The sequence below is a fragment of the Ursus americanus genome, chromosome 20 (genome assembly GCF_024610735.1).
Source record: "Ursus americanus isolate L20-20 chromosome 20, mUrsAme1.1.p, whole genome shotgun sequence".
NCBI lineage: Eukaryota > Metazoa > Chordata > Mammalia > Carnivora > Ursidae > Ursus > Ursus americanus.
In genome coordinates, this window is record NC_142146.1 from 29,209,231 (window position 1) to 29,223,573 (window position 14,343).

Sequence of the window (14,343 nt, forward strand, 5' to 3'; positions counted from 1 at the left end):
CACTTGGAGGATGGTAGTCATTATTCTCGGAGGAGGGCGGTGAAGCTTAGTGGCAGCATAGTTTCTGGAGTCAGACAGTCTGGGTTCAATTTGTTAAGACTCCTCCACTTACCACTTAGGTGCCCTGAGAGCAAATTACTTAATTCTCCTGGGCCTCTCTATAAAATATACAGGGAGCCCAAACTGTAAGGTTGTTTGGGTAATTATATATGATGACACATATGAAGAACTTAGGAGATTACCTGATACAGCGTATAACTACTCTCAACATATTTTAAGGTATCATTTAATAAACCACCATTATAATTAATAAAAAAGAGTAAATGGATTGAAATTACAAAGGAAATACGATTTTCTTAAGGAGATGATTATCAGCGGTGAGTCTAGTTAAACATTAAAACAGGAACTCAGGAACCATGTTGAAAACATCCCCTTGGAGATGCTGAAGGTGGTTTAAGCTAGAGGCAGAGGCTCTAAATCATAAATGCCTCCTGAAGTTCTTTCCTTGAACTGCATTTTCATCTTCCAAATACTCATCATGAGACTCAAGGTCACTTGTAAAAAGTCATAGCGACCAATGCTCCATCTGAATGTCCAGAGTGTGGCTCACCACTTCTCCAACCTAAGGAGGCAATGAAGCCCATGTCATGGCACTTTCCTCTCTTCAGGAGGCCAGACATTATTCTTCCAGCTGATAAATCATCTCCAAGGCACATAAGAGAATCGATAGTCAACATAAGATTTCAGTTCAAATTTTTTCCTCATTTGCAGCCCCCAAGTTCCCATCTCGTGCAATTCCACTCTCAGACACCATGACATTGACAATTTTGAGATGTCACTGATCAGAAAGCCACTTAGCATCTTATGAAATGCAGTTCTCTTCTTTCTGTTTACTCGAGTGTATCACAACTGCAGTCTCTGGTCAAAGGGATGTGACCTCGGGCAGCAGGGAGGAAATATTTTTTGGTTCTACTGTTTCATTTTGTTTTCTATTCAGTGCTTGGAGTAAGATTTCTAATATCACCTTTTTAAAGGAAAGAAATTATTCTTATTAAGGACGTGCTAAGGGGGAGGTAGAAAGCAGCACCAAACTTTTCCCAAATGGGAGTTTGATGCGAAACCACAGTGAAAACTTTGTGAACAACTGAAGAAAACTGTTGTTTTTTATCATCTGTCATGCTAGGTGTTAGCCACCGAAATGCTGCAAGTCAGGAAAGTGTGAAGAGAAAAATCTTTCGAAAAAGGAGGTTGTTTGTGATACCCAGAGGGAATGCTTTAATTGACTTAATTTTTCATTTCTCAGCTCTTGTCTGTATCCACAATTGAGAGGTTAACTATGTTTCAGAGACCCAGCCCGGGCAGGTGCAGGAGTGTAGTCTCAACTCAAATACCCCTGGGGGCCATGCTAGTAGGGCAAGGGAGTGGGGCAGGCTGGGCCAGCAGGAAGCATGAGGACAAACTCATATTCTGGATATGAGCAGCTGTTGCCCACATCCAGCTCACTGCTACACAAGGACTAAACGTTCCCTGTTGCCAGGTTTTCTGGTTACTCAGAGAAACCAGAAACCTGAAGTTTTATGAAGACATATCCTGATCTTTAGGTTTTGTCAAACAGTACAAACTTGTTTGAACATCATGAAGGCCAAACAAAATATGTGTGGGACTAGACAGAGGCCTCCAGCTTCAAGTTGGTCACTTCTGGTAAGGTGATGAAAATACAGCCTGATTCAACCAGATTCCAACTTTACTATTTACTAGCTGTGCGACCTGCGGTGATTTATTAATTCTGCTCAGTCTCGGTGTCCTTACCTGGTTAGTCAAGTCTCCCTTGCAGCGTAGTTGTGAGGATTAGAAAGAATGTATGTAAAATGACAGATTTCCTAGCTGGTATCAACATATACAGATGGCTACTTTATTTTGTTGTCACCCAAATGTTCATACTTGACCCATTTTTATAAAATTCTAGCACTTTGGAGCAATGGAAAATTGAGTATCTCTGTTATAGGTTACAGGTAAAACTACTATTTTGGGCTTCATCTTCCTGGCTCATACACAAAAGGGTGATGGCTTACTACTGTCCCAAGCATGAAAGAGACTTGCTCCACAGAACTCTTCCATGAGCCCTCTAGCCAAAGGCAAATTGCTGAAAAAGTTCACATCCCATTTATTTGGGAGTGGGTAAGCCCAGCGCCATGGACTCATATTTCCCCTTGTATGTTGTTAGCAGTGATGTTGGATCATACGGCAACCACACCCTACATCTGGGTGGGCAGGGAGCAGGGAGAGAGGATGGAAAATAACGAGAGATGAAACAGCGATTTATTTCTATCCCCACCCCACGTAAAGGTAGCCTATGCACCCTGAGATGGTCTGATGTAATAAAAGCCCTGACGGTTGCTTTGTTTTGTTTTGTTTTATTTTTGTTTTTTGGTAAAGCAGGTGCCTGATTTAAGTTTCCTTTGTTGAGGCTTTCAAAAAACTTTTTCTTTTTTCTTTCTTTCTTTCTTTTTTTTTTTTTTTGCGAGGGAAATCACAAACAGGGGGAGCTGCAGACAGAGAGAGAGGGAGAGACAGGCTCCCCATTGAGCAGGGAGCCAGACATGGGGCTCGATCCCAGCACCCTGGGATCATGACCTGAGCTGAAGGCAAATGCTTAACTGACTCACCCAGGTGCTGCTTGTTGAGGCTTTCAAATAGGCACCCACTTCAAAGAGGACTATCTCAAAAAACACAGGACTTCATAAAGAGCCAGGCCACCTCCCCGTACTGATGCTCTTTTGTTTCAGAAATCTTGATTGATTTTGGAAACTGACCATTTGGGCCCCTTGTTTTTCCCTTCCTGCACTTCAGATTCCCATTCCTACATTTTAAATTCATCAATAAAGAGTGAGCCTGCAAAACCCTAGGCTCCCAACGCCAACCCCAATAAAAACTGTACCCCAGGCCTGTGTCCACACTCCCTCTCTTTCATTCTACCCAAGGCAGGTGTCCTATCTAATTTCCAGGTTCTATAAGTAATAAACCTTTATTTTTTCAAAGTTCCCTGATGGTTATTGCTGAAAGACATCTTGCAATCATAAGAACCACAGAGTGGGTCCACCCACAACATTGGTTATAGATAGGCTGAGACACCATGAAACATCTACCCACCACACGTGCAGGGAAAGGAAGAGTTAATTTAAGTCCCGACCTTGTTTTGAGCCCTCTTCCTCAAGGTCATATGACCATTTGAACCTCTAAGACAGTGAGTTCTTCCAAGAGACTCTGAGGTCTTTGAGGGTATAAACCATGTTCTTTCATGATACCTAATACCTGCAGGAGTTAATTTCAATATCTGTAACACCTTTTGATGAAACTACTGTAAGAAGCAAATGAAATAATACAGGTAGATGGCCTTTGTAAATATAAATATATGGATATATTATTATAAATAAAATAACCTTGCATTAGAGTCCACTGATAACTCTTAGATATAACCACACTAATTATTACCACCAATTACTGTTATTACCAACAATCTACCAAAGCACATGATTCATATGACATTTTTTCATATGGAATTGATCCAATGGTAATTAGTTCTCAGAATTACTTAGCGCTTCCTGTGGAAGAACTCACTAACTGTATATTAAAATTAAATGTAAAAATTGAATTAAAGGTGATTGGAGCAACAGCCTAACAGTGTGGGAATAATTTGACTTTTTCCAATAAGACAAGTACATGCCATTTTTAGGATTTCTGCCAAGGACCATGGCATTGTGAGCTTAGCTCTGCTTCATGGAGGACACCCAGTGTGTCCAGGGGATAGAGCATATGCTCCAGGAAACTGAATAAAAGTCTTTAGTTCACAAGGGCCCTTGTCTTTTGAATCCCTGAGTAGTGTTAATTTTTCCCACTTGCCACGATGTTTAGTTCCAGAAGCTAGTGAACACATCAGTACTCACCAGAAGGTAGGAGGAAATTATTTCCACACTTCACTGGAAAATGAAATGTGGTCTATATGTCATTACACTGTACTACACCATATACTACTGCCGTCCTGTGGCCAGGAGTGGATGCAGGGAAGATTTTTTTAAAGGGGTATGATTCCAAATTAGGGAAATTAAATGGTAAGTCTGAAAAATCTCAATTTCGAATGCATTCCCAATCTACAAGTATTCTTTTCCTTCCTTTCTGACAGTTAAAATCATGGCCACTAAAGAAATACTGAACATTTCACCCAACAAGAATACCATCCCATCTCCATATTCTGGGAGGAAACAAAAGTATCCTCTCTGTCTTCTCACTCCTCGGATATTCATCCCAAACTCTGCTGGGCTGCAAAGAGCAACAGTCTCTTGTGCATTTCAGACCAATTGATTTCCAATATTTCAAAGACATAGATTTATCCTCATTGACCTTTAATACTATTAACAGCACAGAAGGTCAGACTGTAGGTCTTTTTGAGTCTAAAAATCAGTTTTACAGTTTTATGATCACTTTAGAGGCCAGTGTTCTCTTCCAGGGCTAACAGGCTACAGCCAATTAATTAAAAAAGCCAACAGTTCCCCTCCATATGGGAAGGCCATCTAAGGGCAATTCTAACTATCGCAGTAGTAACCTGAGCTGTAAACCAGGGCATAACGGGGTGCTTTCCTGCTGCAAGTCCATTATAAAAGCACAGGCCAGCAATCACAAGTAATAAAAAAGAAATGTCAATCTCTAGTTCCATCTCCCCAAAAACCATTTAAGTTGTAAAATTAAGAGCCTACTGTAACATTTTTACAAACTCCCTTTCCTCTTCTCCCCAACCCAGCCAAATTCTCTAGCACACCAGAGACTGTAGAACTATGCTGGCTATTTATATTTACCCTTCAATTAATTAGAATTAAATAGCTTAGAATTTTAGTTCCTTGGCTACACTACCTTTCAGGTGCTCGGTAGCCACAGGTGGCTGGTGACTACCTCACTGGACAGCACAGATGGAGAACGTTTCTATTATTACAGGGAATTCCACTGGACAGTGCTGACCTAGAGAGAGTCTCTTTTGCCAAACTTTAAAATTCCCTCTGAAAGATAAGCTCACCCACTTTTCTCTCTCTCACCCTGACACAGCCCCCTCAACAATCTCTTCATTATGCAAATTAGCCTAGCCTCTCTCTCTTTTTTTTTCCTTCACTTAGGCAATTACCAGATTTCCCCATAAAAAAGACAACATGAATTCTCTTCTGTACGGCTTTCTCTCAATTCTGTAATTATATACATAGAAACCTCTCTGTAAATCCAGACATGTTGGGTAGATACAGGAAAATGCACGCATCAATAAATGTTATCCCAGTGCACTGTCCATGTTTGCTAGCCTTCACTGAACATAGATAGTAGTAGCCACATGGTTTAAATAGACTGTCGGATGATTTTAACTTGTCACACAGGTGTGCTTCTAACTCCTAGCGTAAGACCACTTGCGGAATTTGTACTGAAAAGTAGGTGTTAGCACTAAACAAATATGCATTCCTTGCTAAGAGGGAGAATGATTATTCAAGTTACCGTGCGTTGTCAAAGGTTTACGTGCTGGTCATTTACCTCTTTGCTTTCAAGTGCATTCTATACCCTCTCCCCGCAAACCTTGTCAACGGGCTTCCATCAAGTTCAGATCTGTGGAAGGCACTAATGGGAACCATGAGAGCAACAGGCAGGCCGACGCTGGGGTATCCTCATCTCCTTCCAGGCAGCATTTCCAGCACCATCTGCATCTCCTCTATCTTCCCACCAGATAGGCGCCCCCTTCCATGAATCCAGCTGGTACTAGATGGCTGTTTGGTTCTGGTACTACCATCTCCTTCTTTGGCCCCTCTCGCCCAGTGGTCTGCTGATACATGTGTAACGGTTGGCTCTGGGTGGGAGGTGAGCCCTGATTTGAAGTGTTTGCCAATGTCGTATGTACATACCCACACCAAAACTGCTTGCAAATTTCCCGAATATTTAAGAGTCAGCTTTCACAAGCCTATACAAGCTGGCCTCAGCACTCTACTATGACACTCTAAGCAAAGTAATAGGCTCCTGTTATTATTGCCTGCGTTCCCTCACTGTCCCTATTTAGTTTCTCAGCATTTCCAACTCCTTTATTACTAATTCCCTGAATTAAATCCTTTATTAGCTACCTGCCATGGGCTCTGTTTTTCTAACTGTATCCTGAATGTATATTGTTAAAAGAGTGTAAAGTATATCACAGAAGTGTTTCTCAAAGTGCCAGATTATAAATCAGCCTATCGTTACATATGCTGGACGTTCAGCTGACAGTATTGTTTTTAAAGAGTGCGACTTTTTAAATGAAGAAAGCAGTGAATCAATTTACATTGGGGCACAAGTTTCTTATCTGCGCACTGGTAACAGAGTTTGTGAGCTGGTAGGTGTGTGCAAACCATACTCTGAGTAACACTTAATACAGCACTCTAGGGGCGCCTGGGTGGCTCAGTCGTTAAGCGTCTGCCTTCGGCTCAGGGCGTGATCCCAGAGTTCTGGGATCACGCCCCACATCAGGCTCCTCTGCTGGGAGCCTGCTTCTTCCTCTCCCACTCCCCCTGCTTGTGTTCCCTCACTCGCTGGCTGTTTCTCTCTGTCAAATAAATAAAATCTTAAAAAAAAAAAATAAACAGCACTCTAGAAAAGCAACATGGCAATATGTACCAAAAGCCCCCAAAGTTTCCTATCCTTTGTACCTATTCTTCTAATTTGACAATGTCTCCTAGGAACTCATTCAAATAGTAGGGAAAAGCCTTATGCACAAAGATGAACATTGCAGTTTAAAATATGGTATTTTTGGAAGTAACTTCAAAGTGAAAAAACAGGAAATTTATTAAATCAATTCATGTGATGGGATACTCTACTACTTTAAAAATTATAATTATGAATATTACAGCAATATAGAAAAACATACTACTAGGTAATAAAATGAGGAAAGAAAATTTTATATGCACGATAAGAATCGTGTAAGAATATGAATGCCAGAGGAAAAGACACATACACAAATAATAGTTGACTTAGGTAAAGGGAGCATTAGGAGATGACTTCTTTCTAATTTCTTTCCTCTAATTTTCAAGGAGTGAGTTTTTTCTAATTCAGGCTGCCATTCCATTCTGTTAAATAAAAAATAAAAAACAATAAAACCCACCAACAGAGTCAGTGAGACTATTTAGAAGGGAAAAAAGACATTACACATTAAGATACCTGTGAGCGCTGTTTTATGTTTACAATATAAGCCCTGGATAAATCTGAAGGTAAAGACCCCCAAACTGCTCATCTGTCCTGCATTCCCCTCTGCAAGTTGCCTCCACCTGAATTCCATCTGCTCACCCACCAAACACGCAGCCTCTCGGGCCTTTGGAGCCTCCTTTCTTCTGTGGAATGGAAGATTTTAGCCCCTAGAAGAACAACTTCCAGCTATTTGCAAACAGGTGGGAGAAGTATTGAAGACTTGAGGAGTTAGCTGTAAGGGACCCAAAGCAGGTAGCTGTCTCCTATTGCTCTGCTCAGCATGGCTTCCAATCCCTTCTGCAAATTTCACTGAGTACCTGGTGCCTCTGAGATGATGATTACTTCTCCCTCTGCTACACCCCCTGCTCCTCCCTGTCCCACCATTCACCTCAAGATGCTTTAAAACATTGCTTACTCAGACCAGGTACCTAACAGCAAACAAAAAACAAAAGCAAAAACAAAAAATGAAACAAAACAAAACATAAAAAAAACAGGCTTCATCCAACCTGTTTTGAGTTTCAAATCAAGGAACAAAAGCCAACTGCAAAATTCAACCTGCGGTTATTGCCACCCAAACCACCAAGACCACCCTAAAGTATAAAATATCCCACCATAAGTATAGAACAGCAATACAGAGCTCAGGCTCTGGAGCCCAACAGCCTGGGTGTAAGTGTTAGATTTTCCACTTACAGGCTGAATCATCTTGGGCAAATCGTTAACCTTTCTGTATTTCCTCATCTGTCTCTGTTCCTCAGAGGACTGTTGTGAGGACCCACTTAGTTATTTTACACAAAGTACTTAGAGCAGTACCTGACCCTCAATGAGCCCCCAGTAGAATGTAGCTAATATTAAGTTTTCACTCCCCAAAATAAATGTTATGTGATGTGGCCTCTGAAAGGCAATCTTCCCTGCCCTTCCCCAGGATCACTAAATCCACAACGAACACACAGATGAAGGGTAAATCTCAAAATATCCAGGGTATTAAAACCGCTGCCTCGAAACATCACGATACAAGCAGAAATGTGATCATATTCGAGAGTTTTCCATCTCATCAAAAGAAACCACTGAAAACAGGCCAATGCAAAAGCATTTTTGAATGGATCCCCCAGCCGCGCTTCTGTCCACTTCCTTGGACATGCCTACCTCAAACCATTGCCCGTGGGACTGCATCTTGAGGATGACACAGGGGTCCGGTTTGGAAAGCGCATCTCTGTCAGAAATGCCTTTGCATGCCACACGCAGCTCAACTTTGGTCAGGCAGGGGCTGTTAAAGATTCCCAGTGTATTAGCAGCTGACTCGTAAATGTTGCTCATCTTCTTCATTCTGTTTTAGGCAGGAAAAGAGGAAAAAAGAGACACACCAATCACCATGGTATTTGTCAGAGGAGAAAGCCTTCCAATCACCTTCCAGGATATTGTTCAACAAACAATTTCAAATCCTGCATGTATTTCTTATTTCACTTTCCACTCCAGTGGCACAGTGCCCGTGAAACAAACAAACAAAACCAAAGAAACAACAAGAAACCCCAACAGGTACTGGTGTGCTTGGCTAAGAAGGCTATTTTTCTATATGATTTGCATATATTTGCATAGCAAAATTTTTAGTTTGTGAGATAAAATTAATGAATTGGTGCAAACTGTAATCCAGCTCTATATTAAGTGCATGGCTTGTGTGAAATCTTACAGATTTGTTGGCTAATCAATTAAATCACATTCCAAGTTTCTCAGATTCCCTAAAAATCCAGTTCTCTTCCTTCTATGTGATGGCACAGAGAAGAATGCTGTCCTATCTGAAGACACCGTCCCAACTTCCCTTTCCTAACCCTGGCTCGCCTTCTCAAGATGCCAACAGCCAGCCAGTTCCAGGAAAGAGGTCCAGAATCTGATTTTCTGCCCCAAGTGTGGAAGTCCATCCTCAGCTTTCCTCCCTCTTAGCTGCCACATCAGAATTCAGAATCAAAAGGGGAAAGGAAGAGGGAGACTGTGTGACAGGAAAGATACAGCCTCTGATTCTGAACTCACGGAAACAGCAGCTACAATAAGCACTGAAGGCCCCCTTCCCTTTTCCATGTGATAACACTGTGCATCATGTAGGCCTGGGCTATGTGGATCCCCCCACGACCACCAACACCCTTCTCCTTCTCTGAGGAGGACTGGACCTGTGAGGACATTGGAAGATTCTCTAAGGAGTGAAATTCAATATCCTCCTCATGGAATTCTGTTTCCTTGTAGATTCCCTAGGAAAATGGTGATGGCTTCCTCAACCTCACACAGCATCAGGGCCCTACAGTGGAATTTCATCATCCATAAAGTGAGGGTAATCCTTCTCTTCCTTTCCTTCTCCACAAATTCAGTGGGTTTCCCCTTGGTACTCAGCACCATGCTAGATTCAAAGAGTGCCACCTCTTTCACAAGGTAATGGGTATGTCTCAGCATTACACACCACAGACACAGACACACACACACATGCACACACACACACACACACACACATACACACACCCCAACTGGTCTCTCCAAACTTAGCTGCTAGCTCCATGACAAAGCCAAGCCTTTTCCAATCTGACAATGCCCCTCCCGTATGGCAGATGTCACCCAACCTTCTCTCCCAATGCTCTTTCACAAAGCTCTCCACTCTTGCTTTCCATTATTTTTCCACTTTCCTTCCTTCCTTCTTTCTTTTCTATTTTTTCTCTTCCCCCTCCCCACTTCTTTCTTTCCTCCTTTCCTCTTTCTTTCCCATTCCAACTCTGTAGGGCCCTATTTATCTAATTATTGTGAACATACTGCACTGACTGCCGCAAAGTTATGTCCTCAAACAGGAATGGACAAGCTATGTCCTCTGTGCCAAATCTGGCTCACCACCCATTTGGGTAAATAAAGTTTTATTGGAACACAGGCAAGCTCATTCATTTATGTATTGTGTGTGGTTGCTCTCACTGCAACTGTAGAATTGAATAGTTGCAACAAAGACTGCATGGCCTGCAAAGCCTAAAGTATTTACCATCTGCCCCTCTTTAGAAAATGTTTTCCAAGCTCTACTCTTAAATATCAGATAAGGGGGATTTGCAGTTGGGGAAGAGTTGCGAATCTATTTTAGTATCTGTTATGGAGTCAGTTTGAGGATGAGACTTATTCTATGCTCAACCATATAGAATATTAACAGGGATTTGAGGACATTCTTTTCTACATGTGAGAAAATTCAAGCTCAGAAAGAGCTGGTACCTTACCCATACCACACAATTATTCTCATTGCAGAGCTGGGGCCAGAATGCCAGTTTTCTAGCCCCTAGCCCAATGCTATTTTTATCACATGTAATACCTTTAGTCGGAGAATTGTTTGAATCTACCAGGAACAGTGGATCCAATATCCCTGATTTATTTCAACCTCCATACAGAATCATACTTGCCTTATATTTTTGAGTAAATTTTATTCATATGTACGAAATATGCAAATCATAAATGCATAGCTTAACAAATGATTGTCCCTCTATTTTTACAGGTTATGAGCAGACCAATTATTAGAGCAACATAGAAGGCAGAGCATATATGAAATGCAATTTATAAGAACAGTGAACAGAGAGAAGGAATAGACTAGTGGAACAAAGCTTTGTGTTCACGCAGTGCTGGAAATGTTGTGAGCACTTTATCAACTTTTTGATAAAGATAGCTTATTCTTCAATCAATGTCTTCCTGAATTTTGCTTTTCCCAATGTGTTAACTGACTCCTTGGAATCCACTTTTCTCTTGTGCAGTGGAGTGGTCTCTCCTATGTTTAGAGGCATTATCTTTTCTAACTGCCCATCCTCATAGACTCATGCTTGCATCCATTTCCTTTCTTTTTCTTTTTCTTTTTTTTAAAGATTTTATTTATTTATTTGACAGAGGGACAGCCAGTGAGAGAGGGAACACAAGCAGGGGGAGTGGGCTGCGCTACCCAGGCGCCCCCATTTCCTTTCTTTTTCTTAAAGAATCTATTTTTTAGAGCAATTTTCTATCACAGCAAAATTGAGAGGAAGATACAGAGATTTCCCATCTGCCCCCTTTCCCCACACCTCTATCTCCTCCCCATCATCAAAGTGCCCCACCAGAGTGTATCTGTTATAACTGATGAACCTACAGTGTTCATCCAAAGTCCACAGTTCACATTAGGGTTCACTCTTGGTGTACATTCTAGGGGTTGAGACAAATATATAACGGCATGTAGCTACCATTATAGTGTCATACAGAGTAGTTTCATTGTCCTAAAATCCTCTTTGCTCTACCTATTCATCCCTTCTTCCCCATAACCCCTGGCAACCACTGATCTTTTTGCTCTCTGCATAGTTTTACCTTTTCCCAGCATGTCATATACTTGGAATCATACAGTATATAACCTTTTCAGATTGGCTCCTTTCATCTATCCACTTTCTTGACCCAATGACTCTTTCTATAGAACACAAGATTTTTCTACAGAATGAGACATTTCTCTAATGTCTAGTCTTAATTTTGAGGTTTAATGGAAGAATGATTCCATTAAGGAGACATAGAGTTCAAATCCTGGCTTCTCCACTTACTAAGCATGTGACCATTAGCAGGGTACTTAACTTCTCTCATAGTTATACTTATCCTGAAGAGTTGCTACGATAAGCAGATGAAATAATATATGTAAAGTGATTAACATAATGCCAGGTATATAGCAGGTGCTCCATAAGTGGAGCTATTATTATTGCAGTCTGATGGCTCTTGATATTAAACAATTCATTTTCCCACTGCCAACTGGAACTGTTTTAGAATTCCCACCATTACTTTAAGATCAAAGTTCTACTAGACCTCTTAAATGCATTCTGTCTTTGCAGCCCACACCTGCAATAAATAAATGAACTGGGGCACATTTTCAGAGGTTTTTTTTTAACCAATGGGGTACATGATCCAGAAATTTTATGGATCATTCCTATAGGCAATGGGAAACACTTGGAGGATTTAAAGCTGGGAAAATGGGGGCACCTGGGTGGCTGAGTCGTTAAGCATCTGCCTTTGGCTCAGGGTGTGATCCTGGCATTCTGGGATCGAGCCCCACATCAGGCTCCTCGGCTGGAAGCCTGCTTCTTCCTCTCCCACTCCCCCTGCTTGTGTTCCCTCTCTTGCTGGCTGTCTCTATCTCTGTCAAATAAATAAATAAAATCTTTAAAAATAAAAAATAAATAAGGCTGGGAAAATGAATACGATGAAATAAGCACTTGATAAAGATCAATCTGGTACCAATATGATGGTTGGACTGAAGGAGACAAAAAAGTCTGTGATTGTCTAACCGCTGCTATGCTTGTCATTATCCCTCCCTCATTGATTTTTCTCCCTTCTTCTCCTCCTTAGGGACCTAAGAGGCTGACCTCTACTGACTGCCAGCTCATTGTTGGCTACTTTCCTGTTGTTATGGTCTGAATGTTTATGTCCCACCCCAAATTCATATATTGAAATCCTAACCCCCAAAGATGATAGTGTTAGTAGTTGGGGACTTTGGGGTGATTAGGTCATGAGGGTGGAGCCCTTATGAATGAGATTAGTGCTCTTATAAAAAAGATCCCATAGAGCTCCCTAGACCTTTCCACCATGTGAGGATACAATGAGAAGTCTGCGACCCAGAAGAGGGCCCTCACCTGACCATGCTGACCTTGAAGGCCACCCTGATATTGAACTTCCAGACTCCAGACTGTGAGATATAAAGTTCTGTTGTTTATAAGCCACTAAGTCTATGGTGCTTTGTTATAGCAGCTCAGACAGACTAAGACATCTGTTGGGTTGAAGGGATGCAGACCTGGGGAAGGGAGGAGAGAGAAAAGAATATATTTCTTCTTAACTCCTACCGTGCTCCTTAGCAATGGCAAGTCCCTACGTGACCCTGGTCCTGTCAGGCAACTCTGTCTCCAAGGTTCTAACTATCACTGCACTTTGGGAATACCATTTCCTCCTTTTACTCCATCACATTTATGGGTAGTATTAGTTTCCTACAAGTCTTAAGTTGGGCATCGTAGAGGCAGAGCTTGAAACAGGGATTCAGATGCATTTGATTAACTGAGCAGAGGCTAGAAAGAAAGTGAAGGAAACAAGAAGGTAAATCTCAGCAGAGGTCCAGCTTTAGCACAGTTCCAAGGGGGGCTCTCTAGCATGGACTGTACCATGGGTTTGTCCACCTTAAGGAAAGAGGTCTGGCCTCTTAAACCCCATGTCAGTCATTCATGCTACGGTAGAGAAAGCATAACCTCTTAGTTTTGGTCCCTACCCCCACTGGCTGAGGGCAGTCAGTTCTCCAGAAAAGGGACAGCTATGAGCCATTAACAGCCAACACTCACCGCCACTGGAGGACAGTTCCACTAAGTTGATAAAGGGATCTGGGCAGAGTATCAACAGTGTCTATTTCACCACAGTAGTTAATCTCTGGTGTATATATATAAACTCCTTTAGGTCAGACACTACTCTTATATTTCATTGCATCTCCAATAATGTTCATCTTGGTAATATTTGTAGACTGGTGATGAACCAACATAAACCTTCAATTTGGATGGGGGGTGGGGATAGAGTATAGGAAAGAAATGTGGAGACAGTGAAGATCAATCTCCTAACTTTTCACAATTATACCTAGGTCCTGGCTTACCTTCATGTGCACGCACAAATGAAAGCCCTGACCAGATATACTGGAGTTCATGAGTTCTTCTGGCTGCCCACAGAGAACGGTAGTCCTGACCTTGACCTTGGAGGTGGTACATAGGCCAGTGAAGTCAAATTGTTTGGCTTCAGCCCAGCTGAAGCTCACCGCTGAAAGGTGATCACAAAATATGGCTCTGTCAGCAAGTGATCAGCTACCTCCAGCCCCAGATAAGTGAAGTAAACAACTAATTTCACACTCTGTTAGAGAACAGGATTAATATGACCAGATTATCAATACATTTTCCGGGGCCTATTTAAATCCTCTTTGTTGCCTTTCATACAATACCCTGGTTTTACAGAGACTAATGTCTGCCGAGAATTATTTTGATGAAAGCTGACTTTTGGCCAATTTTAGAAGCAAATTATAATTGTCCTTTCACTCAGATAATTTAAATTATTAAAAAAAAAGAAAGAAAGAAAGAAACC

The 14,343-nt window shown here is 41.6% G+C and overlaps 1 protein-coding gene across 1 annotated transcript in view; it reads right to left on the reverse strand.

The window, feature by feature from the left end:
- The window catches only part of CPNE4 (copine 4), a 472,893-nt gene that overhangs the window by 331,188 nt on the left and 127,362 nt on the right, over positions 1 to 14,343 (reverse strand). Inside the window, exon 2 of the mRNA XM_087870204.1 lies at positions 8,377 to 8,557. Coding sequence (XP_087726330.1) covers positions 8,377 to 8,556 — 180 coding nt within the window. The 5' untranslated portion in view covers position 8,557. The remainder of the gene's footprint in view (positions 1 to 8,376; positions 8,558 to 14,343) is intronic.